The sequence below is a fragment of the Phyllopteryx taeniolatus genome, chromosome 2 (assembly GCF_024500385.1).
Source record: "Phyllopteryx taeniolatus isolate TA_2022b chromosome 2, UOR_Ptae_1.2, whole genome shotgun sequence".
Taxonomy (NCBI): domain Eukaryota; kingdom Metazoa; phylum Chordata; class Actinopteri; order Syngnathiformes; family Syngnathidae; genus Phyllopteryx; species Phyllopteryx taeniolatus.
In genome coordinates this window covers 11,643,904-11,667,438 of record NC_084503.1, presented here as the reverse complement: position 1 = coordinate 11,667,438, position 23,535 = coordinate 11,643,904, and the positions used below count along the sequence as shown (strand labels likewise).

Genomic DNA, 23,535 nt, shown 5'->3' with positions numbered 1-23,535 from the left:
ACCATGCAAGACCCCATTTCTGAAAAAGAAAGTATGTTAAAGCTTGTTTAAAGTTTGCTGAACAACATTTGGACAAGCCAGTTAAATACTGGGAGAATATAGTCTAGTGTGATGAAGGCAAAATTAAACACTGGATGCCATAATGCACACCATATTTGGAGGAGAAATGGCACTGCACATCACCCTAAAAACACCATACCAACAGTATTATGGTGTATGGTGGAATCGTACTGGTAAACTTCACATTATTGAAGGAAGGATGAATGGGCAAATGTACCGAGACATTCTTGACAAAATCTGCTGCCATCTACGAGGATGATGTAAATGAAACAAGGGTGGACATTTCATCGGGATAATGATCCAAAACATACTGCCTAGGAAACTCTCAATTGGTTTCTCCGCCAAAAAAATAACGCTGCTAGAATGGCCCAGCCAATCACCTGACTTGAATCCAGTCAAAAATCTATGGAAAGAACTGAAACTCAAGGTCCATAAAAAGCCCACGGAACCTTCAAGATTTGAAGACTGCTTGTGTGGAGGAATGGGCCAAAAATCACACCAGAGCAATGTATGCGACTAGTTTTTCCATACAGGAGGCGTCTTGAAGCTGCCATTGCAAACAAAGTATTAAATAAATACCAGTTGGCGTGTTCAATACTTTTTCCCTGTGTCATATCACATTATTCCTCATTCCTGGATTACTTGGGTTGTTCCCAACATTTGGTGACATTTTCATGTCAATAGCACCTTTGGAAATATATTTCGTGAGAAAAATGGCGACGTGTTAAATACTTATTTCAGACGCTGTCTATGTGTGTGTGTGTTGTATATACACACACACACACACACACTGAGTACGGAAAGTATTCAGACCCCCTTAAATTTTTCACTCTTTGTTATATTGCAGCCATTTGCTAAAATCATGTAAGTTCTCAAACTCAAAATCATGTAAATTCTCAAACTCCATGCGGGCTTTCATGTGTCTTGCACTGAGGGGAGGCTTCCATGGGGCCACTCTGCCATAAAGCCCCGACTAGTGGAGGGCTGCAGTGATGGTTGACTTTCTAGAACTTTCTCCCATCTTCTGACTGCATCTCTGGAGCTCAGCCACAGTGATCTTTGGGTTCTTCTTTACTTCTCTCACCAAGGCTCTTCTCCCCCAATTACTCAGTTTGGCCGGATGGCCAGCTCTAGGAAGGGTTCTGATCGTCCCAAACGTCTTCCATTTAAGGATTATGGAGGCCACTGTGCTCTTTGGAACCTTAAGTGCAGCAGAAATTATTTTGTAACCATGGCCAGATCTGTGCCTTGCCACAATTCTGTCTCTGGGCTCTTCAGGCAGTTCCTTTGACCTCATGATTCTCATTTGCTCTGAGATGCACTGTGAGCTGTAAGGTCTTATATAGACAGGTGCGTGGCTTACCTAATCAAGTCCAATCAGTATAATCAAACACAGCTGGCCTCCAATGAAGGTGTAGAACCATCTCAAAGATGATCAGAAGAAATGGACAGCACCCAAGCTAAATATATGAGTGTCACAGCAAAGGGTCTGAATACTTTTTCTTTTTTAATAAATGCAAAAATTTCAACAATTCCATTCTTTTTCTGTCAGTATGGGGTGCTGTTTGTACATTAATGAGGAAAAAAAATAAAAAAGATTTCAGCAAATGGCTGCAATATAACAGATTGAAAAAATATATATACACAGACACACACACACACACACGTGAAATGTTTTGGTCCAAGTTTAGTGAGCTCAGGCATATCTTTGACTGGGGGCAATGGGTGAGGGCGGTGATTGAAATGAGGCTACATTCAAATATTGCTAGCAGTTTAAAAACTGCATTTTGTCCCTTTAACAAAAGCTTGTTCTGTCTATACTGTATGTCATCGTTGTAACCCAGCAACCAAAGTAATTCCTCCTAAACCGGAATCAGAAGTCATGCCACCAACTCATGTCTGATGGCACAGGCCCTTGGTGAAAGTCTCTAACTGTAGTGGTCACCACAGTTTAGTATTGGTCTTATTATTTATCATTGTTTTCTTTTATCACTTCATTCTTGTTGCTTCTGGAGTTTTTTTTACATACAATTTGGGTGTCTGCACATGCGGCTTGTTCCGTGTGTTCAGTGAATTTAAACACAGCCATATTGGATGTGTCACTTGAAATGTACATGTAAATAGAGAGTCAAAATATCAGATATCACCATTAAATAGGAATTGGGCACTTGGACCTGCAGTGTAAATCATGTCTAAGTCACCTTTCTGACAATTTGCTTTGATATTAGAACTGCGGAGAGCCAATCAGCTTATCCGCTGAGTTAAGTATAAAAAAAATATAGAATAAATTTCACTTTGCCTTTCACATTGAGGCAGCCTTCAATCAAGGCCACTCAAAAGAGTAGCGAGTGTGGAGCCCTTGTGCAAGAATGACATTAACAGAATTCTCTGGAATTGGAATTAGCAACAATAAATCCAGAATCAAGACAAAGCATTTTACCTCATCCTGCTCCAGTAAAATAAGTCGAACCACAACAATGTTGATGGCGTTTCCGATAGTTGGATCTTGAAAAAGACCTGCTACCTGGAAAACAAAAACATACAGAAAAGTACACACGGTGGATTCAATTGACACATTTCGTGTAACGTGGGGGAGGGGGAGATGCAGTCAAATTACTTGTTATTAATGTTACTTATTTTTATTTCAAATATACAACCCCAATTCCAATGAAGTTGGGACGTTGTGTTAAACATAAATAAAAACAGAATACAATGATTTGCAAATCATGTTCAACCTATATTAAATTGAATACACTACAAAGACAAAATATGTAATGTTCAAACTGATAAACTTGATTGTTTTTAGCAAATAACCATTAACTTAGAATGTTATGGCTGCAACACATTCCAAAAAAGCTGGTACAGGTGGCAAAAAAAGACTGAGGAATGCTCATCAAACACCTGTTTGGAACATCCCACAGGTGAACAGGCTAATTGGGAAAAGGTGGGTGCCATGATTGGGTATAAAATGATCAAAACATGAAGTACTATCTGTATTTTGTTTGTTTTTCAAAAGAATTATTCTTAAGTTAAGCACTTTATTTGGACACATAATTATTTCTATTTACTTGCTCTTATTTTGAAATTCACAGCCCTACTTTTATTTAGTAAATAAGAAAAGACATAGTTGTGCTCACATGTTTGATTACTCAGGCAGAATTTGTAAGATAGGTACAATTCTTTAAAGTAAATATGAAGGGCCAGGCGAAACACATTTAATTTTATTTTAATGGAATTCACATTAAACTGTCAAGCATTTCAGAAAAGCATTATCATCAAACAAAACATAACTGATGAATAATAATAACCATAAAGATATTAATGGTTATTATAGTTGTTGTGCAGTCATCAGTCATATTTAAAAAAACTATATTTCACAAGTTTTGCCAGGGTATGTTAACTTATGAGCACAACTGTACATAGTATGCAGTCATACATACCCCTTTCATATTGGAATGAAATTGTAGGCTACACCTTTTTCATAACCACTAAGTGGCAGTGGCATATTGGAATGAAAGTGTACAGCTTTTTCATAACCTCTAGATGCCGGCAACAAAACTACAGAAGCTGGTGAATGTTCTTCCCAGTGCAGAAAACTTTTGTATCATCAGAGAACACCACATGATTAAAAATATTGGAAACATTTCCTCTATCATTGATGTAAATAATAAATAATCTAAGTCCCAGAATTTACCCTTACAGTGCACCACGCGATATCTGCAAACGCTGACTTAAATATGCAAAGCTGTACTAACTGCTGTCTATTTTCAATATAACTTTTTCACCGGTTCAAACCTGTCCCCCTCATCCATATCTCTCTAATTTCTTTAATAAATTAACATGGGCGCCCTGCAACTGACTGGCGACCAGTACAGGGTGTAGTCTGCCATTTGCCCGAAGTCAGTTGGGATAGGCTCCAGCGCCCCGCAACCCTGAATAGGGTAAGCAGTGTAGAGAGAATTAACATGGTCTATTGTATCAAAAGCTTTTTGGAGGTCTATAAACACAACACTGCATACTCCTTATCAATTGCACTTGTTAGTTTCTCAACCAATTCCATTAATCCCAGTGTGGTTGATCTATTTGCTCTAAAGCCATACTGACTCTCCATGAGTAACACGTTTGTCAATGAAGCTGTCCAACCGAGCAACAAATAGTTTCTATATTTTCGAGAACTGGGAAAATAATTATATAGGCCTGTAATTTGTAAAAATATTTTTTTCATCTGATTCATACACAGGGATCACTGTTGCTACGTTCAGTGGGGAAACCACTCGATTTGAGAGATAGATTACATATAATGTATGTTAGAGGGTCCACAATAGTATCACTTGTTTTACTAGTGTCATCTCAATTCCATTCCAATCGTGTGATGTTTTATTTTTGAAACTTCCAACAATATTCATAATTAAATTTCTATCTGTGTGTTTTAAAAAAATAGTGGCTGGGTTACTTTCATGAACAAACGTTTCAATACCCTCGTGAATATTGAATGTCCTTTGCCAGTTTTCGCCCCACATTAAAGAAGAAGCCTTCCACCACTTCCTCATCCTGGATGGTTTTATTATCATCAATAAAACAGGCGGGAAAGGTCGTACTGTTTATTAATTTATTGTTTTAATTATTTAATTATTTACCATATGCCTCAGATGTTATTTTTGTCCTTTTTAAGCACATAATTATAATACTATAATCCTTTTTACGTTTCCTAATTATATGAGTAAGTTTACATATTTCTATTTTTTATATTTAATTTCTGTTTCCGTTGTTCTATTCTTAATAAATATTTAATACATTGTCTTCTTTTTTTGGCAGGCATTGAACAGGCTTTTTGTGATCCAGGGCCTGTCTTGGCAGTTTCATTTGTTGTTATGGATAGACTGATAAAAAGCAAGAAAGAAATTGCTACATTTTCAGCTTGATACACACCTTTCCACTCTTGCCCAGATAATGCACACCTCAGTATGTTGAGACTTGCATCCATCCTTGCTCTCTTCTGCCATATTCCTTGTTCATTCTTCATTGAAGTTCACATTTATATTTTACAAAGACTTTGGCTTTGGTGTAAATTTTATCGATAATTGTAGCCAAATTCACTGTTATTCTACTCGGTTTAGTCATGGTAGGGTATAAACTCATACTGTACATTGCGGAAACAAAATCAGCAATTGATTCTGGTTTCTGGGGATTCAATAGGTCTATATTAAAGTCGCCACAAATAAAGGTGACCTTCTGTTCGGTGTTCATGAACAAACTTTCCATGGTATTTTTAAATTGTTCAATGCTGGATGATGTTTTTCCTTTTCTCCTTGTCAATTTCAATGGAAATACAGTACATTCAAATACATCCTCAACAGCAGTGGTCATATTAGTAATGATTTTGTGTTTTAATCTTCTGTCTACAAACAATGCCGTTCCCCCTCCCCTTTTGCTACCTCTATTTATATTATTTAATTCATATCCCTTAATTTCAAAATTCATCTCCCTTTCCTGACAAAGCCATGTCTTGGAGATTGCCACCACACTGAACGGTGTGGTGAATTGTCCCAATTAGTCTTTTATATTTTGGAAAATTGCATATTCTGTAAACTCCTCCTGCTCAAGTGTATGATCGCCAGTCCTTGTTGTAAATTGACAGTATTCCGAAACTGGTCGTCTGTGTAGTAACAACAGTCTGTATACAAATCAGCTAAAATACTGGGTCAATATGTGAGTCATCATGCGTGACAATTTTTAGAATTCATTAAAACCGCAGGATTACAGCTGGTTTGTCTCGCTACCATCTCCGTGTGAGTGGGTGACAGGTCACGCCTGTCTACATTCATCCCCTTGGACCGGAAAAAGCCGATCACCTGCTCCTCCACACTCTTTGCCTTGGCAAGGCTGGCATCGGTGAATTTGTTTCCCGGAGCGGAGTTTGATGGTGAGTCAGTTGACAATTAGGTCATTCATTCTTGTGTGCTGTTCGAGGTCTGCCATCCGACCCTCAAGCTGTATGATTTTCCCATCTTTCTCTTTCTTCTCTTGTTTCAGCGTCATGACTTCCACGTTCAAGTCTTTCACCACTCCTTGCAGCGTATTGAACTGCGCCATTAATTATATCTTACTTCTTTTTTACCATAGTTAACTCAGTCTTCAAAGCATTGAGCGATTCCTTGAGTTTTTTGAGTGTTGTTGCATTTTTTCTTCAAACTCCTCAAACAATTGTCAAACAATTGGAGATGGGAGTGTGTGCCGGCTTTTCTGGGATCTTGTTCTGCCTTGCTTTCACTCAAAAATGTACTTTTCACTAACCAATAAAAAACAACTACTTTATCTCAACATTTTGAGATTTTCCTTCCCTCCCTTTTTCACCTGAAAAACACAAATAATGACAAATGAAATTGAAAGTGTCCATCCAGAGATGCGCCATGATCATCTTGTCACTCCCAATCGATGAACCACCAAGGCCTTCCGAATCTGACGGTAAAGACGAGCAAACTAAGGATAACTTTTATAATGGCATTGAAAACTTCTCAGAGAGGATCTTTGTGACAATGCCACATGATTTTGGTGCACCAATTGAGTGAATACAAAAATGAGCTGCAAATCATTGCTTGAACAAGCATGGTTCTTGATTTGCAGGCAGGATTTTCATGCCATCCATCTTCACCACAACCAGATGTTTAAATGTTCCTTTTGAATTCACACAGCATCCTTCTATTCATTTGCTTCTAATCTGACCTCCATTTATAGTATTGAGAGATTTAGTGTCCCGGCTGTTGCACGTGTCATGACTTAACTCCATATGTTTGAAGAGCAGGAAAAAAAACAACCCACAAACTTCTTCTGAAGCCGACAACCTCAACACAGTGTCAGTAGGTAGACAATGGAACATCTGCTCATTGAGGAAGATGATGTCATTACTTGTTGTGAGGACAGGGGCAGAGGAGCTCTCTCTTGGCACTGTGCAAGATTGTTTTCGTAAAACCATTCACAGCTTGGAGGTTCAAAGAGGATATATGTGGAATAATAACAGCTTCCTCAATCTATTATTGTCTACAAAACCAGAAGCCTCTCAGTCAATGAATTCTCTTCCTGTCATGTCTCAAATCTACTTCTGAATATTCTGAATACTGACAGCATTTTAATTAGAAGCTGTCAGACCAGAAATGCAGTACTTTATTGAGTAAAATCACTTGGGTTTCCTTGAAGTCTTGGGGCCCTTTGCACAATGGTCATTGCACCGGACTATTGCTATATTAGTCATTCAAACTACTCTAAGTGCTAGAGGATTCTGCATCTTTTTGCAATATTGTCAAAAAAAAATGAATATTGTACCGGCATTACCAGATAACTAGCAATCCTTTTTTGCTCAGTGATTGTTTTTCTCAATGTCTTTATGTCTCAAAAGTGTTCTCTGTCAATTGACTGTCTCTTGTTGTACTAGAGCGGCTCCAAGTACCGAAGACAAATTCCTTGTGTTTTTTGGACATACTTGGCAAAATAAAGATGTTTCTTATTCTGATTTATAATGCAAAGGAAGTCAGTTTACTAAACCCCAAACAAAGAACTAGTAACGACTAAAACAGGCTAGGGACCAGACAATGATTTGAGGAAAGAAAAACTGTGGACCTAACACATCCACAATGACTTGGTACACCCGCACAACCAAAGTAGCAAAAACTTTAGACATTTCTTGAACAAACAAGAATAGCAATTCAATTAATCCATCCATTCTCAACACCCCTTATCCTGGTCAGTGTCGCGGGAGCCCATCCCAGCTGACTTCGAGCAAAAGGCGGCCGACACCCTGAACTGGTCGCCAGTCAGTCACAGGGCACATATAGATACAGAAAACCATTTGCACTCACATTCACACCATCACTGAGTGGGAACTGAACCCATGCTGCCCACAGCAATGTCAGGCAAGTGTACCACTACACCATCAGTGACCATCCATTTGATTAATTTTTATTTATTTTTTAATGTTTTAATTTTTGCAATGTCAGGAGTAATGAAAAAGCATGCGGTTGGTTCCTTCAAGACTCTAAATTGCCCCTAGGTGTGAATGTGAGTGTGAATGGTTGTTTCTCTATATGAGTGTTGGGAAAGTGTATTTTATAATGGGAACTAGCTCAAAGTTCAGTTTACTGTTCCACAAAAATGACCTAGTTAAGTTCATAATTCAAAATTTTGAACTAAATTCACCATTCCAAAAATGTTTATAGTTGTTTTGTTTTTTGTCAAAATGTTGCTGATGGGCTATAAACCTCAAAATACTGCAATTTCATTTTCCCATTGTTGTCACCCATTCAGTCCACACTATAGTAGCCAGCTGCAGCTTTCACCCTACAATCTCAAAAATATGAGGAAAAATGTGTTGCTTCAATAGTCTTTTTTTAAAAGAGGAATTAAAAAAAAAACAGGACTTTTGTCACAAAAACAAAAAACACACAACACAGTATGACAGGAATGATGGTAAAAGGACATTAATAATTTAACTCAAGCAATCTAATAATAATCACAAATAATAATTCCATCCATCCATTTTCTGAGCCGCTTCTCCTCACTAGGGTCGCGGGCGTGCTGGAGCCTATCCCAGCTGTCATCGGGCAGGAGGCGGGGTACACCCTGAACTGGTTGCCAGCCAATCGCAGAGCACATACAAACAAACAACCATTCACACTCACAGTCACACCTACGGGCAATTTAGAGTCTCCAATTTATGCATGTTTTTGGGATGTGGGAAGAAACCGGAGTGCCCGGAGAAATCCCACGCATGCACGGGGAGAACATGCAAACTCCACACAGTCTGGGCCGGGGATTAAACCCGGGTCCTCAGAACTGTGAGGCTGACGCTCTAACCAGTCGCCCACCGTGCCGCCACAAATAATATTCCTAGTAATACATTTTTACAATTATGTACTATACAAAAGAAGCACCAAAGTACATACTCCCTCCAATTTACGAGGTGTCCCTGAACGCACCTGCCTGCCATGAATGGCGGCCATACCCGCACTGAATCAGTTGCTAAATAAAACGTTTATCCCCCAAATAGTGTATGAAGGCTCGTATATAGTGCGTTCAGACGGGTTTTGTCAAGAAAGTCCCTAACAAAACCTGGCACTCTTGAATGAAAATGAACTTTCGTTCGAAAATTGTTCTCTGACGTCGGAATGACCGAATTCTAGAGCACGTTCATCAAGCAGAAATGAATTATTAAGTTCGGTTCACGTTTGCCCAAAATATGAATTGGTTCATGAACTTTTGTTCAGTGAGCTCATTCTGGTACAGCACTGGCTGTGACTGGGTGACAACCAATCCAGGGTATATCCTGTCTTTTGCCCAGTCAGCTAAGATAGGCTCCAGCTCACGTGTGACGCAAATGAGGAAAACCGTTGAATGGCTAGATGGAACATAGGCAGGGGCAGGGTGGCAATTGGGAATATCAGGACAACTTCTGAACGGCTGATCCATTCCAGGTCAACCTGGCCAAGCAATTTTATTTTATTATTTAAATTTGAATAGGACAATTCCTGTAGAATTTCCACTACACATGACCATCATTTAACAAAACATAATTACAGACGACTATTCAACAAATACAGGAGACTTATAGGGTAGCCTTATGTCAACAAAGCAATGGACGACCGCATCGGTCGCGTGCGTCGTGCCCGTCAAGCCAAGTGTCCCGGCCACCAGCCAGAGGAACGGTATTGCTTATAGCCTGCAGGCTGCAGCGTTTATGATTCGTGACTGTCGGACCCTTGCTGTTGTGCCATGCGCAGTGCGACCAACAATTGTTGTTAAGCAGCAGACAAGCCCAAAGCAGGTCGTCTCTGCCCCCCTACCCCCCCACTTTAGTTCTTATGTATTGTAAGCATCATTGATTCTTGTTGCTCACCATCAGACAATGATCAAGTCTCTGTGACTTGACTTTGAGATTAATTTAGGTAATGAAGGGATAGTTACATATTATTTATGTGAACAAATGAGCGGGATTACTCTGCACTGTAAACCCTGATTTTTACTGAACTCAAAGAGATCAGTAAATGTTACTTAAGTGTAATTTGTTACTTGTTACTTTGTTACGTTACTTGTTAATTCTGATCAATGTCCTAATATTACTTGTAATTTTGTAATAAATTGCACATTTTAATTGTCTATCTTATTGTAATCATGTGTTTGAGCTCAAACAACATAATACATCAAGTTTTACTAACGTACACTCGCTCAACGCAAGCTGGTATCTTACATATTTACTTTAGTACAGCTTGGCAATGGCGGCCGGCTGAATCTCCCGCAAATGCACAGTATGCAAGTTTATTTAAAACTCGTAGAGTTGAACAATTTCAATATAGTGGTTTGAAAAAGTGACGGTTCAGCAAATATAAAGAGAAATATCGTTCAACGGCCACAGCGGTAACCAGTTGGTCTGTAACACTGGTCCAGTAAGTCGCTGTCCATACAAATTAATTCATCCAGGACCACCGAGTCACAGAACGTTTTCTGAAAAAAGTGAGACTGAAAAATAAATAAAAAGATTGTGACTTCCTGAGCTTATGTCTACTAAAACAGTGATTTCAGAAGCTCCTGTGTATTTGTTTAAGTAAGTTAAGCCAGAAAGGACATTAAGGCGGATAAAAAAACATTGTGTCGAAATGCATTGTTTATTGGAAGGGAACCTTTTTTTTTCCTTCTTCTTCATGTCACCTTAGGGGCTCTGTACAAATTTAAATTATGCCTTGTTCTTATCCACATGCACATGCAATTGTCTCAGGGGTCATTTGGCCAAAGAACTGCTATATTTGTATTTAAAATGACTTTGCATTCTAGTTTTAGGGCTTGAGCATATTTCTACAAGCTAGAATGAATTTTTCACAGAATCATTGTTTCTCTTCGGCCATTGTTTGTGGTTTTATTTTTCTTGCTACTCTTTTCCATCATGCAGTTACGAAGCAAGAAGACTCCCTGTTCGTCATTCCTCCTTTTCCCAAAGAACTCCAAACAAAACTTAATGATAAAGAAGCATGTCACAAAACATCCAGAGAAACAGGATCATTCGAGTTCTCCATGAAGCAATGATGGAGTACTCAGTGTAAATATTTTGCATGTTTGGGGGATGAGGGATGGGGGGGCTTTCGGTTGATCCTTGACAATGTAAGAGAACAGAACTAAACGCCCGAGTGTCCTGAACACAATGGTGCAGTGTTGATGGGAAAGACTTCCCCAATCCGAGTTGACTACATGTCCATCTCACACTTTAAAAGCAATAGTTTGCAATTTAATGTGTCTTAAGACATCGTTGTCACCTACGCCAAACCATTTTGAGCACAATGATGACAATTTATGTATACAAATTTGAAATGGTTGTGGAAGCTATCAACTACACTGCATGAACTGGAGCTTTTTGGGCATTCATACAGGATACGAGAAAGATTACTGATGATTTTTGTTTCCTCATTTTATCATAGCTACTGACTTCTGTGCTGCTCTGGTTTTGCTGCCACACATCTTTGAAGAGAAGACTGACATGTTCATCAAATTGTGAGAAGTATGGAGGGAACTGGTTGGGGTTTCTGGTCTGGCACACAAAGCTGCGTTTGTTGACTAGTGGGGGAACTTCAGGGTCGCTCCATCCCTTTCCATACTGCGCAACAATCTCCCCCAAATTGGTTAGAGATACAGATGAACGTGTTGGCAATAAATCTGGTGTTAATAATTGCTAGCACAAAGGCAGGTAATATATTTTTCTAGCTGAAAATAACAGTTTTTCCAATTCTTTAAACAGACTGAAGCTGACAATCCTTACCCAACTGTACAGTTGGTGGAAAGTGACTGAAAGATGGCCTTTACAAGTCTTCCAGTCTTGGTCAGAGTGGATGGAGTGGACGTGTGCAGAGGAACAGTACTTGAAGACGGGGTAACGGCAGCCTTGGCTGCCTACTTTGTCTTTGACCTGGCTTAGCCAGGCTACATAAAGAATACATTGTCTGTCCTCCAAAGTACAATCCTGAACGTAGTGAGGTGGATAAGAGCCTACCAGTAGCCATCACTGGAATGATTAATCTTCTTTATTGATCTGCCAAGACCTGACAAATGCTTTAAGTGTAGAAGGTCCACTTTCACTTGAATGAAGCTAGTTCCACATTCATTCATTTTCCGTCCCGCTTATCCTCACTAGGGTCGCGGGCGTGCTGGAGCCTATCCCAGCTATCTTCGGGCGAACGGCGGTGTACACCCGGAACTGGTCGCCAGCCAATCACAGGGCACATAGAAATAAACAACCATTCGAACCGACGGGCAAGTTAGAGTCTTCAATTAATGCATGCTTTGGGGATGTGGGAGGAAACCCGAGTGCCCGGAGAAAACCCGCGCAGGCACCGGGAGAAGATGCAAACTCCACACAGACGGGGCCGAGAATTGAACCCCAGTCCTCAGAACTGTGAGGCAGATGTGCTAACCAGTCGAGCACCGTGATGCCGCTAATTCCGCATGTTGGACAAATTCATGGACATGAAGCCAAGTTCAACATCATGTGGCTTGCATGCATACGAAATCAAATTAGATCTTCAATGGCGTGTACTTAACCCAGGCCAAGAAATTTATTACAAAGCTGACAACCTATAAAAATTTACTTCCAGAACAATATGTCCAAAATTTGTCTGAATTTCCTTATTTTCCAAATTTTGTCAAGAATATTACCTTATGACAGTCAAAACCATTATCGTTAATATATTATGGCTTCAATGTCTTGGACTAACTAACACTCCAGCTGTTTTCCAGAACTTTGTCAATGATGTCTTGCAATAAAAAAAAAAAAATAAATAAACTTGCAATTTAAGAGTATTTTTTTCCCAAATCATTTAGCCCTACTCCTAATTAATGACAAGGTAGTTTTAATTGAGTCCACATGGGAAAGCTTATCGACTTAGTTCCCAGTAACGAGGACTGGCTAAGTGTGGCTCAAGGTTTTGCCGCATAAATAAATTTGTTGTGGCTAACTATATACAAGTGTGGCTAAGAGATTTTAAAAAATATATATATATATATGTTTTTTTTATTACTGTTCAGCCACATTAGCTAAGAGGTTCCGTGACCCATTGCCAACCCTGTATATGTAAATGTTTATACAGCTCTTATATTACATTCTATTATATTGTGTAGGTATGTTGTAAAAAAAAGAATTACAGTTTATCTAATTACTAGCGTTAGATGGAGAAATCATCATAAAGGGTATGCTGCACAATGGACCAAACATGATTAGGATCCACATTTAACATTTAAATGCAAATGCTAAACTATAACTTCTCTTTTTTGCCAATGCGTAATACACAATGGCACTCCTGTGGCAAAAAACAACGGTCTCACATTAATGTCTGTGCACTCATTCAGACAAATGGCTGCTTGCTCCATCTCCAAGTCTTACTGACTCACACTCACAAGCTGTATTTTAATACATTTGTCACAGCCCTGTGATATACAGATGATAAGCCCACCTCTCACCCTAAATCAGTGGTGATAGATTCCAGCTTCCTTGTGATGCTGAATTACTATCAGCTGGGTAGAAAATTGATGTATGCAGTTTAACTTATGTTCGGAACACAAAAACAGCATTTTACATTATTACATTTTGGTTTCATACTTACAATGTTCATAACAGCAAGAATGTAGCTTTCAACACCTTTGCTGCCATGGTATTCCACCATTTTAGGGTCAGCCACCACCAGTGTTTCCACCCACTTCTCTTTGCTGATGGAGCGTTGACGGATCCTCCTCTTCCTCCTGTTCTGGTGCTGCTCCCAGTATTCCCGCTTTCTCTCAATCTCTTCCAAACTGTGATGGGTATCTAGATATAGAAAATTAGGGAGACGACTTGAGTGGCTACACACGCTCTACAAACAGATAAACTGGTTGCTCTGTTTATAATGGCAATTAATTATTATGTAATTCAAATTTGCATTAAAGAGGGAACATGTCATGGATCTACACGAACACAGTACTGAAGTCATAATTACACTTAATTAATATTATTTAAAACACAGAGGCCATAAGTATACAACAATCAAATAAAAAAATAATTGTGAGCGAACAAATAGGGGTTCACTGTCCAGCAATAAGTGAGCGAATAACTGAGCGTGCCTTCTTCTTGTGTCGTGTATATTCTGACAACGCTGTGCAAACTAGTTAATTGTGCAATGTTGGTAACCTGGACCTAAGCCACATATTATTTAATACTTTACTCAAATCTCGTTCAAATTTTGTGTGCAACAGTAATTCGGATGAAGCCATGACATTTCTCATTTTTGCATTGATAAATGTGATTCAGGCAAGATGAATGAAGTAGTGGTTAGCACATCTGCCTCATAGTTCTGAGTTTATGGCTTCGAATCAGACTTGTGTGGAGTTGTCATGTTGTGTTATTCAGTACTCAGGGTCAATGTCATTCAAAAGACACCGAACAGTATGAGCTGATGTAAATATTATCAACTGAATATATTGTGAAACAACTTATCGTACATCAACAGTGTAACACAGAGGATCCCCCCTTGGAATACATTGTGGTCATCTATGACCAAGTAAAATAGAAACCTATCTGGTCCGAGCATAACAACAACAAAAATACTTTCAATCTTCTAATAACGGAATGTTTATCACACAGCCACACATATTGAGATGATAGGCAGGCTGAAGTAATTTTACCATTTGCTTATGTACTGAGAAAGCTATCAGTAACGTATACATGGAAATGTCATCACTATCAAGGCCTTCAAAGTAAAATCTGTACCCAGAAGGGGAGAAGGATGTGTACAATATTGCACACCTTCATTTCAGAGGACTTTATGAAGACAACCCTAATGATAAATTTCCCAAGTCTTGCATTTTATGCTATAAAAGTCCTCTCTATATATTTAACAATGTTCAAATAAACTGATGAATAAATTTCTATTATCTATCGACAGAGCTGATACAAACTGTGAAACAAGACTGGATGCTCTTGAAAAATGAGTGATTGACGCCAGAGGAAATAACTTCACAATTATATAGTATATATATTTTTTAACCTGCTAAATTCAGCTGTCTCAAGGGGAAATCGATAACTTTTTTGTTTCTACATAAAGCGAAGAGAAAATGTCACAAAACTCGAGAAAACCAGTTTGTTTATCGGCGCAAATGTCAAAGGGATTTATATAAGATGTTGAAAAAGCATGAAAAGCAGCACTGTGTACAGGGTGTCCACAGAATTGATTATTTTGGAAAAAAAAAAAAAAAAGTCAGACTTTTGTCAACATATGGGGCCTGCGATTGGCTGGCGACCAGTCCACGGTGTACCCCACCTCTACCGCCTGACGTTAGCTGCAATAGGCTCCAGCTTACTCACGGACCTAATGAGGACAAGCAATATAGAACATGGACAGATGGATGACGGCAGAGAGCCATTTTAAGTAGGATAATAGTTCATACATTTTCTCAAAAATCATCTGTCATGCCTAGGGATGTGAATCAAAAAACGAGAATCATTCTGATTAATGACGAGGTATAACACACTACACCAAAAATAATGTCATTCTCTATGCCATGCCCCTTGAAGGCACTAATCCAACAGACGGATACCACAGTACGTAAATTAATAACACTTTATAAAACCTGCTTGTCTTTAGATTCTTTTATTTTCTTTCTATACAATACAGTGCTATTTTTCTCTCTTTAGTTTTTTTTTCATTTTGCCATTTTTTTAAAGGGGCTGCAACTGATTAATGGCATTGAAAAAAATTAAGGAAACTTGACTTGATATGAATTGTGTTACGAGCTTGGTCACGGAAACAGTTAAACAAGTATATTAAGGTACCGCTGTACTCATCAATCCTGCACTTGAAATTAAACTACCGTAATTTCTCATGTATAATGCGCATTTTCTTTCCCCCCAAAATTGTCAAAAGTCAATAGTGTAGGGGAAAATTTAAAAAACTTTCACAGTTTATAAATGTATGCCGCCATCTAGAGGTTATGAAAACGCTGTACAATTTCATTCCAATATGCCACCGGCCCTTAAAGGTTACGAAAAAGTTGTACACTTTCATTCAAGTGTGCCACCGCCACAAAGAGGTTATGAAAAAGGTGTAGCCTACACTTTCATTCCAATATGACAGGGGTACATATGACTGCATATATGCACAATTGTGCTCATAAGTTCACATACCCAGACAGAATTTGGGAAATATTGTTTTGTTTTGTGGCCATCATTAATTTCTTTATGGTTATGTTTTGTTTAATGATAATGCTTTTCTGAAATTCTTGACAGTTTAATTTGAATCCCATTAAAATAAAATTAAAAATTAAAATTTCACCTGGTCCTTCATGTTTTCTTTAATGAATTGTATACATCTTACAAATTATGCCTGGGTAATCAAACATATGAGCAAAATTTTTTTATTTACTAAATAAAAGTATGGCTGTGTTTTTCAAAATAAGAGCAAGTAAATACAAAGAAAGTATTACATGTTCAAATAAAGTGAAGTGCTTAACTTCAGAATAATTCTTTGGAAAAAAAAAACAACAAAATACAGACAATATTTTATGTTTTGATCATATGGGTAGAAGAAAAATCATGCATTGTAAAAATGCATTATAGATAGGTAGAAGGGTTTTCCAGAATTTTAAGGTCAACTTTGGGGGTACGTAGTATACATGAGTGTGCATTATACATGAGAAATTACAGTAATCTGTTAACCCGCCAATCCAATTGTATTGTCCCATTTCAAGTGCTGTAAAAACTGTCATTTGCAGTGATGTTAGTACAATGGAAAAAAGGACATATACTTTTGACTCCACAGGAACCGTTGACTGCTTGTTTCCCTGAGATGGGCTGTAGAACTGGACTCCAAGATGGGAAGGAAGCATGACGTTTGAAGATGGCATGGGCCTGTGGTGCTGAGGGCTCATCATGTGTTTCCAGGGGTTGGATGAAGAACTCTTCATTTGACAACTTGAAAAGTCCTGTCTAAAGATTGAAAGGTGACATGTCAGCTGTCAAAGTATCACAGGCACTTTTCCTTTCTTTTAAAACACACACAAAGTTATTATGGGACAATTTGAATAGAGTGGTACGTTGAAATACAAGTAACTCAAAATACTGTATTCCAAACACATAAAATGTACTTTAATATACATTTCTTGGGGTGGTACAGTGACCGAATGGTTAGCACATCTGCCTCACAGTTCTGAGGACCCGGGTTCAAACTCTCATCTGTATGGAGTTTGCATGTTATCCCCGTGCCTGCATGGGGTTTCTCCAGGTACTCCGGTTTCCTCTCACATCCCAAAACCATGCATGGTAGGTTAATTGAAGACTCTAAGCCATTTGCTTTGCCTTGCGAGCGCAGACTTGATATGAGTGCTGTGTGGTGGCAGTGAACTTAACATACTTCGTAATAAGAAGCACTTTGGCAAATAGTGTATAATTCCTCAAATAAGAGGCTTCAAGCGGTTTATTGCCACTTCTAGTTGAAGTATACAGTCAAACTAAACATGAAACAAAGAAAATCCCACCTTGTGCATTTATAACAACTACATATGTAGTTTAGCTTTTCAGTCTGCTAGCTTAATGCTAATACTAATTCGCATCTATGTTGCAATGCTAACACTAAGAAATTAATTATACACAAACAGTGCAGTAACACATCTAAACAGATAATGTAACAGTTCTCACAGTCATATAGTCTATCCTCTGTGATGATCATGACTGTTCAGCTGAGAGGAGTTAAGACATATATCAGTCTTACAGAACTTACACCAGAAAGAGCAGCACAATGGCCATTCAAATTCGATGCAGTGTGAAATAAACTGTTTAATAGTGACGGACCGAAATTTCTGCAGCCGAAACATTTGGGCCGAAAAGTGCATTTTCAGTTTCGGAGCAAAATACTTTTTTGCACTGAAATAAAATGGCAGAAATTACATGTTGTTCATAGCTGCTTGCGCTTCCCTTTGCCGCAGCCGACATGCAAGCATGTACGCTGAATAATTAAGAAAGCTTTGTTATTAACAAGCAATGCCAGGAGAGCTTTGTTTGAGAGCTGGTTTGATAATGACATAGCCCACCATAAATCAACCAGAAATATAACCGTTAAGTAACACACACATTCAATGAGCTAGTGGTAACATAAACACACATTAACAACAAAGATGAATGTCTTTATTACTGGAGTAATTCAAATTTGCATGTCACAATGAATTGTGGGAACTGCGTTGCTTTGCCATCATCACATCCTAGCAGCTAGTAGCCCAATGGAGTGTCCCAATTACTGCTTTTTCCCGTTCGGGTAGGGGGAATGCTTGTTGCATGCTATTTTGCGCCGCCCCAGGTACCTAGGAGCTACAGCTAACGCGGCTAAATACGATGCCGAGGCGCGGTGGCGAACCTGCACCTCGTGTCCGTTCTCTATGCAGCATAGTTTAAGTCACTAATCACTGTCTCAATGACAACGAATAAACTACACTTTTAGACAAATATTGTTATCATCACGAAGAGGAAAATACTGTAATATACAGTAAAATGCTAGACAGCCATACAGGGACAGGAAACCGCAAATAAATTAGTACGTCACCGCCGCCACGTCACTTGAGAAAATGGGCCTATAAATGTAAATATACATTAATATAATAAACGTTCATAATACAAGATATCCTTTATTAGGGTTTCTCATTTTCGGTTTTGGTTAAGAATTTTCATTTTGGTGCATCACTACTGTTAATTCTTTTTCATTCTATTTAATTATTGTCATTACTGTATGCTTTTATAAAGCACAATATTATGGAGTGCTAGTTTCCCTCATTAAAATAAATATTACAACAATTTCTTTTGTTTTTTGGGGAAGGCTAGAACAGATTAATGGCCTTTTAATTTGTTTCAATGGGAACAGATGATTTCAGATACAAATGTTTGGATTTATGAGTTTGGTCCTATCTCAAGGCACCACTACTAAAAGGGAAAAAGTGTCTTATCGATCTTATTCCTTTTTAAATGACTACTCACATTTTTGCATGATTAATTTGAATTGCTAAATTCCTGCGATTGGCTGGCGACCAGTTCAGGGTGTACCCCGCCTCCCGCCCCAAAATAGCTGGGATAGGCTCCTGCAGCCTTAGTGAAGAGAAGCAGTAAAGAAAAGAATGCTCATCAAACACCTGTTTGGAACATCCCACAGGTGAACAGGCTAATTGGGAACAGGTGGGTGCCATGATTGGGTATAAAAGGAGCTTCCCTGAATTGCTCAGTCATTCACAAGCAAAGATGGGGCGATGTTCACCTCTTTGTGTAGTGCGTGAGACTATTTTCTCTACTTGTTCAGTCTCACCGCATGGCGTTAAACGTTCGTTAAAGTTTCTGATGAGTTCAAGTCTGTTATTACAGATGTGTTGAAGTTGAATTCGGCCTATATTTTTGTTGTCTCCATGAAACATTAATTGTTTGATCAAATACAAATACAAAGCTTTACATTTTGTGTTTAAATTGATTAAAATGTGATATTGTTTTTCGAGAGACCTTGACCTTGGACCCCTAGGAGTGAGAGTTATTGACCTCTGTGGGTATTGGACCTATCAGAAATTAGTGACTCCCAGAAACTTGGAAATACACATGAAGTTTACATTTCAATCACATTTAGTTCCTAAGACACATCCTTTTCTTATTTCATGCATAGAAATTTCATATCCTGGAGCTCCTAGCTGACCCCAGAGGTCAAATCGAGAATGACTCCACATCAACACGTAATGCCTGGATCAGACTACAAGACAAATTTGCTCTTTCACGATTGCACTATGTCAGACTACTGCAATAACATTTTGTATTCCGATAACACCGTATCCCGTCTTTTACGATCACTGGGCTTTATCTCGTCAACTCAAACGTGACCGGAAACACTCGTTACCATGGCAACGACGTGCGGTGGTGGTCACCGGTGCTCGGGAGATTACATTCATTGAAGGATTGCTTGAGGTATGTTCACGTACTTTTAATGATACGGCTCGCAAGCAGGCAACAAAACGTTATGTAGCCTAGCAAGCTAGTGCTAGCACTGACGGTTGTGCGTAAACATCCCAGCGTGATGTCGAATCACGCTCTAAAGTTTCGGTGTGAGTGAAGTAATTTAATTACAATAAAGTAATTCAACTACAGTAAGTTAGCTCCCATTATTTCTATAATGTTGTAATGGTGGTTTGACCTGACTGATTAGAATACATGGCCTGACTAGAGCAGTGATTTCCAACCTTTATGGAGCGAAGGCACATATTTTACAATTGGAAAATCTCACGGCACACCAACAAACAAAAATGTCACAAAAAGTAGATACACAGTAATTAGTGTATGTACTTCCTGCCATTTAATAGAAGAGCATTTATTTGTTATGTCTGTCACTATGCCTCACTGGAATAAATAGAGGAACAAAGATACATTATTTCTTGTAAATGAATAAATATTTTTGAGCAGTTAGGTAAAATTTTATAATTGCCCACAGCACACCTGAAGATTGCTCATGCCAGACAAGGTTGGGAATCACTGGACGTAAGAAGATACTCAGTATACAGTACACAAGTATATATAGTAAATGAAGTCATTTAAATAGACACATTACTCCATCTTGTGATCGGTGATCAGTCATCGTTTTTTTAAACTCGCTGATCGGTGATTGGCCCCAAAAATCCTGATCGTGTAAAGCCTAGTATTTTTATTGTAGCTGTGTTTTGGGTCTTTGGAGGATCTATTACATGTGGCTGAAACCAAACTTTCTGGGGAGCACATTTTGCACCAAAAATGCCTTGATAGTCTTCGGATTTTTCACCAAATACCGATTCAAGACACCCTATGCTGGATAGAGCAAAGCAACCCCAGGACATAACAAAACCTCCGTGTTTCACAGAACATACACTGTTCTTGTCTATTTGTGCCTATTATTGTGTCTTCACACAAGAGATGATATGCTGTGCCAAAAAGCTCACGATTTTGTCCATGTGTGTGGAGGCAGACTGTCTAAGAAATCTTAAAAAGAAAAAGCCAGCTTGACATGTCATGGAGACAAAGAATTCTAAACATCCTTGTGTGTCATTCCTCCGAAGGACAAAAATGTAAGATAATCTGTCTCTCCAAAATAGCAATGATCAGATATTCAGCCAGACATCATGATGGATAGACTAATCTAATTTACATTCTGGTCTGTCTATTCCAGCACACTTGACATAAGGGCACAATGTAGTCATTTCACCTTAAAATAACAGCATTAAAAACCTTTTGCTGGAACACCATCCATCTATCTTCTATCCTGCTTATCCCCAGTAGGTTAGTGGGTGAGTTGAAGCTGACTTTGGGCGAGAGGTGGGGTACACCCTCGATTTGTCGCCAGCCAATCACAGGGCACATATAGACGAACAATCATTTACACTCAGTCACACCCAAGGACGGTTTAGAGCATAGAGGTCAAACTCAAGGCCCGGGGGCCAGATGCGGCCCGCCACATTATTTTATGTGGCCCGCGAAAGCAAATCATCCTCGTCAACTTCCGTGATTTTTGCTAAAATCTGTACGAAAATTCTAAATTGTAATAATAATAAACAATAATGTTGAGATATTGCATTTTTCTGTTACCAAACCATTATTCTACAGTAACTTAAACAATAATTGAACAAACTATTATCCTTGTCTTCTGATTTCAAAAGTAGCTATCCCTCAATTTGTTTTGTAATGGTAATAATATGATATAGTGATTAAACATTTATATGGTTTCACTGTTCTAACGGCCCTCTGAGCGAAATCATAACTACAATGCGGCCTGAGACAAAAATTAGCTTGACACCCCTGGTTTAGAGTCTTCATTTAACCTATGACCTAAGTTTTCATTTAAAATGAAATGATGACCATGGAAATCTGTTATTTTTCAGAGCCAGAGAAGAACAAAACAAGGCACCACAACTAAAAGGTCTTTTCAAAAGACCACTCACATTTCAGGGTGATTAATTTACACATTTGAATTGCTAAATCCTAATTGCATCCCGATCAGGAAGAGTTATCAAATGACTCCTAGTGCACATTTTATGTGTCATCTGTGACTAGTTTTTATTCACTCACAGTCCTTACAAACTGCCAGGTGAAGTACTGAACACTTACTGTAACGTATGTCAAAGGTTTTACTAACTGTATTTGGAACATTATTTTATATATATATATATATATATATATATAAATTCTCACCTACAACTGAAACACACGACTGAAATATGTATTTGAGTGTAAGAAAGCAGGGTTATGATGTGTTTGAGGATTTGTTTAGCATTTTATTAGTGTATGAGAACATTTCAATAATGTGTGTGTGTTTCAGTAATCAGTATGAGAGTGTTTCAGAAATGGATGTATGTAAGAGTCTCAGTAGTGTCAGACCCACATCGAGCTTATGAGAATGTTGTTAAATTTGCTGCAAAAATCTGGAGAGTTGTAGAAACCAATGGGCAGCTTTAGTACACGTCCACACGTGGCTGAGGGAATCTGTGGTTTCTACTAAAATCAATATGGCTTTATCCAAGAGATTACACCCAGTAAAGAACCATGGGAAATGCTGGAGAGCGTTGCAATCAATTTCCCTGATGTACCTTTTTAGGTAACAACTGTTAACTGGGCTGCTATCATCTCCTCTGGAAAGTTTAGAAGCTCCTTCACTGTTTTTGCATTCTTTTTTTTGCGTGCAATGAAATGATGTAGACCTTCTGGTGGTCGTAAACAAGCTACAGTACCCGCAGCAGGACTTGTGTCTGATTTGTGTCAAAATAGTGAGCAGTGTGTCCTTGGTAGGGACTAGCTTGCAGTCATGTAGATCAACTACATCTAGTAATTCATCTGTGTCTACTGAATTAAAGTCTTCCGAAGTCTTTCCTAGTGTGATACATACAGCAAAAATTAATCCTTAAAACTAATAGTTGTCAAGCCATACAGCATCACTTCCAGAAATGGTATTGCAAGTTTCACTGGGAAGTAAGCAGCTTGTTTCCACCCAACCAAAAATACTCTAGCTATAGCCTGCCATTCTTCACACTGAAAGTCATCCCTGATAAGGGGGACTTTAACTTTAACTCCCAGTGTGCAGCTGTCATAGAAATCCATCCAAAATGTGAGGCAGTCTCGCAAAACACCACTTCCTTCTCCCTGTTCAAGCTCTCCATTTGGTAAACGCCTTTGTTATATTGACCTCAGATACAATAATTTCTGAGTCTCTGAAGGCACGGATTAAGTCAGTGAGACAGTGGCCTCTTCTTAGGATCATCGTTACAATCCAAGCGGTTAGTGGTTGGTGTGGTTCAGAGACTGCTAGGGATGAAATATCTACCTCCCCTGTGAGACAGAGAATGATCCACTCTTTGTTTTTTTTTCTAGAAAGAGTATTTCAAGCTTTGTTTCATTCACAGTTACAGCCTGTTTTTCCCCCATATAATAATAACTGCATCAGA

At 38.6% G+C, this 23,535-nt stretch overlaps 1 protein-coding gene across 1 annotated transcript in view; it reads right to left on the bottom strand.

Moving 5' to 3' along the window:
- LOC133471241 (A disintegrin and metalloproteinase with thrombospondin motifs 7) overlaps positions 1 to 23,535 on the bottom strand; it is a 112,080-nt gene that overhangs the window by 77,503 nt on the left and 11,042 nt on the right. Inside the window, exons 3-5 of the mRNA XM_061760617.1 lie at positions 16,864 to 17,044; positions 13,692 to 13,891; positions 2,501 to 2,584 (exon numbers count right to left, since the gene is read on the bottom strand). Of these exons, the coding sequence (XP_061616601.1) occupies positions 2,501 to 2,584; positions 13,692 to 13,891; positions 16,864 to 17,044 (465 nt within the window). The remainder of the gene's footprint in view (positions 1 to 2,500; positions 2,585 to 13,691; positions 13,892 to 16,863; positions 17,045 to 23,535) is intronic.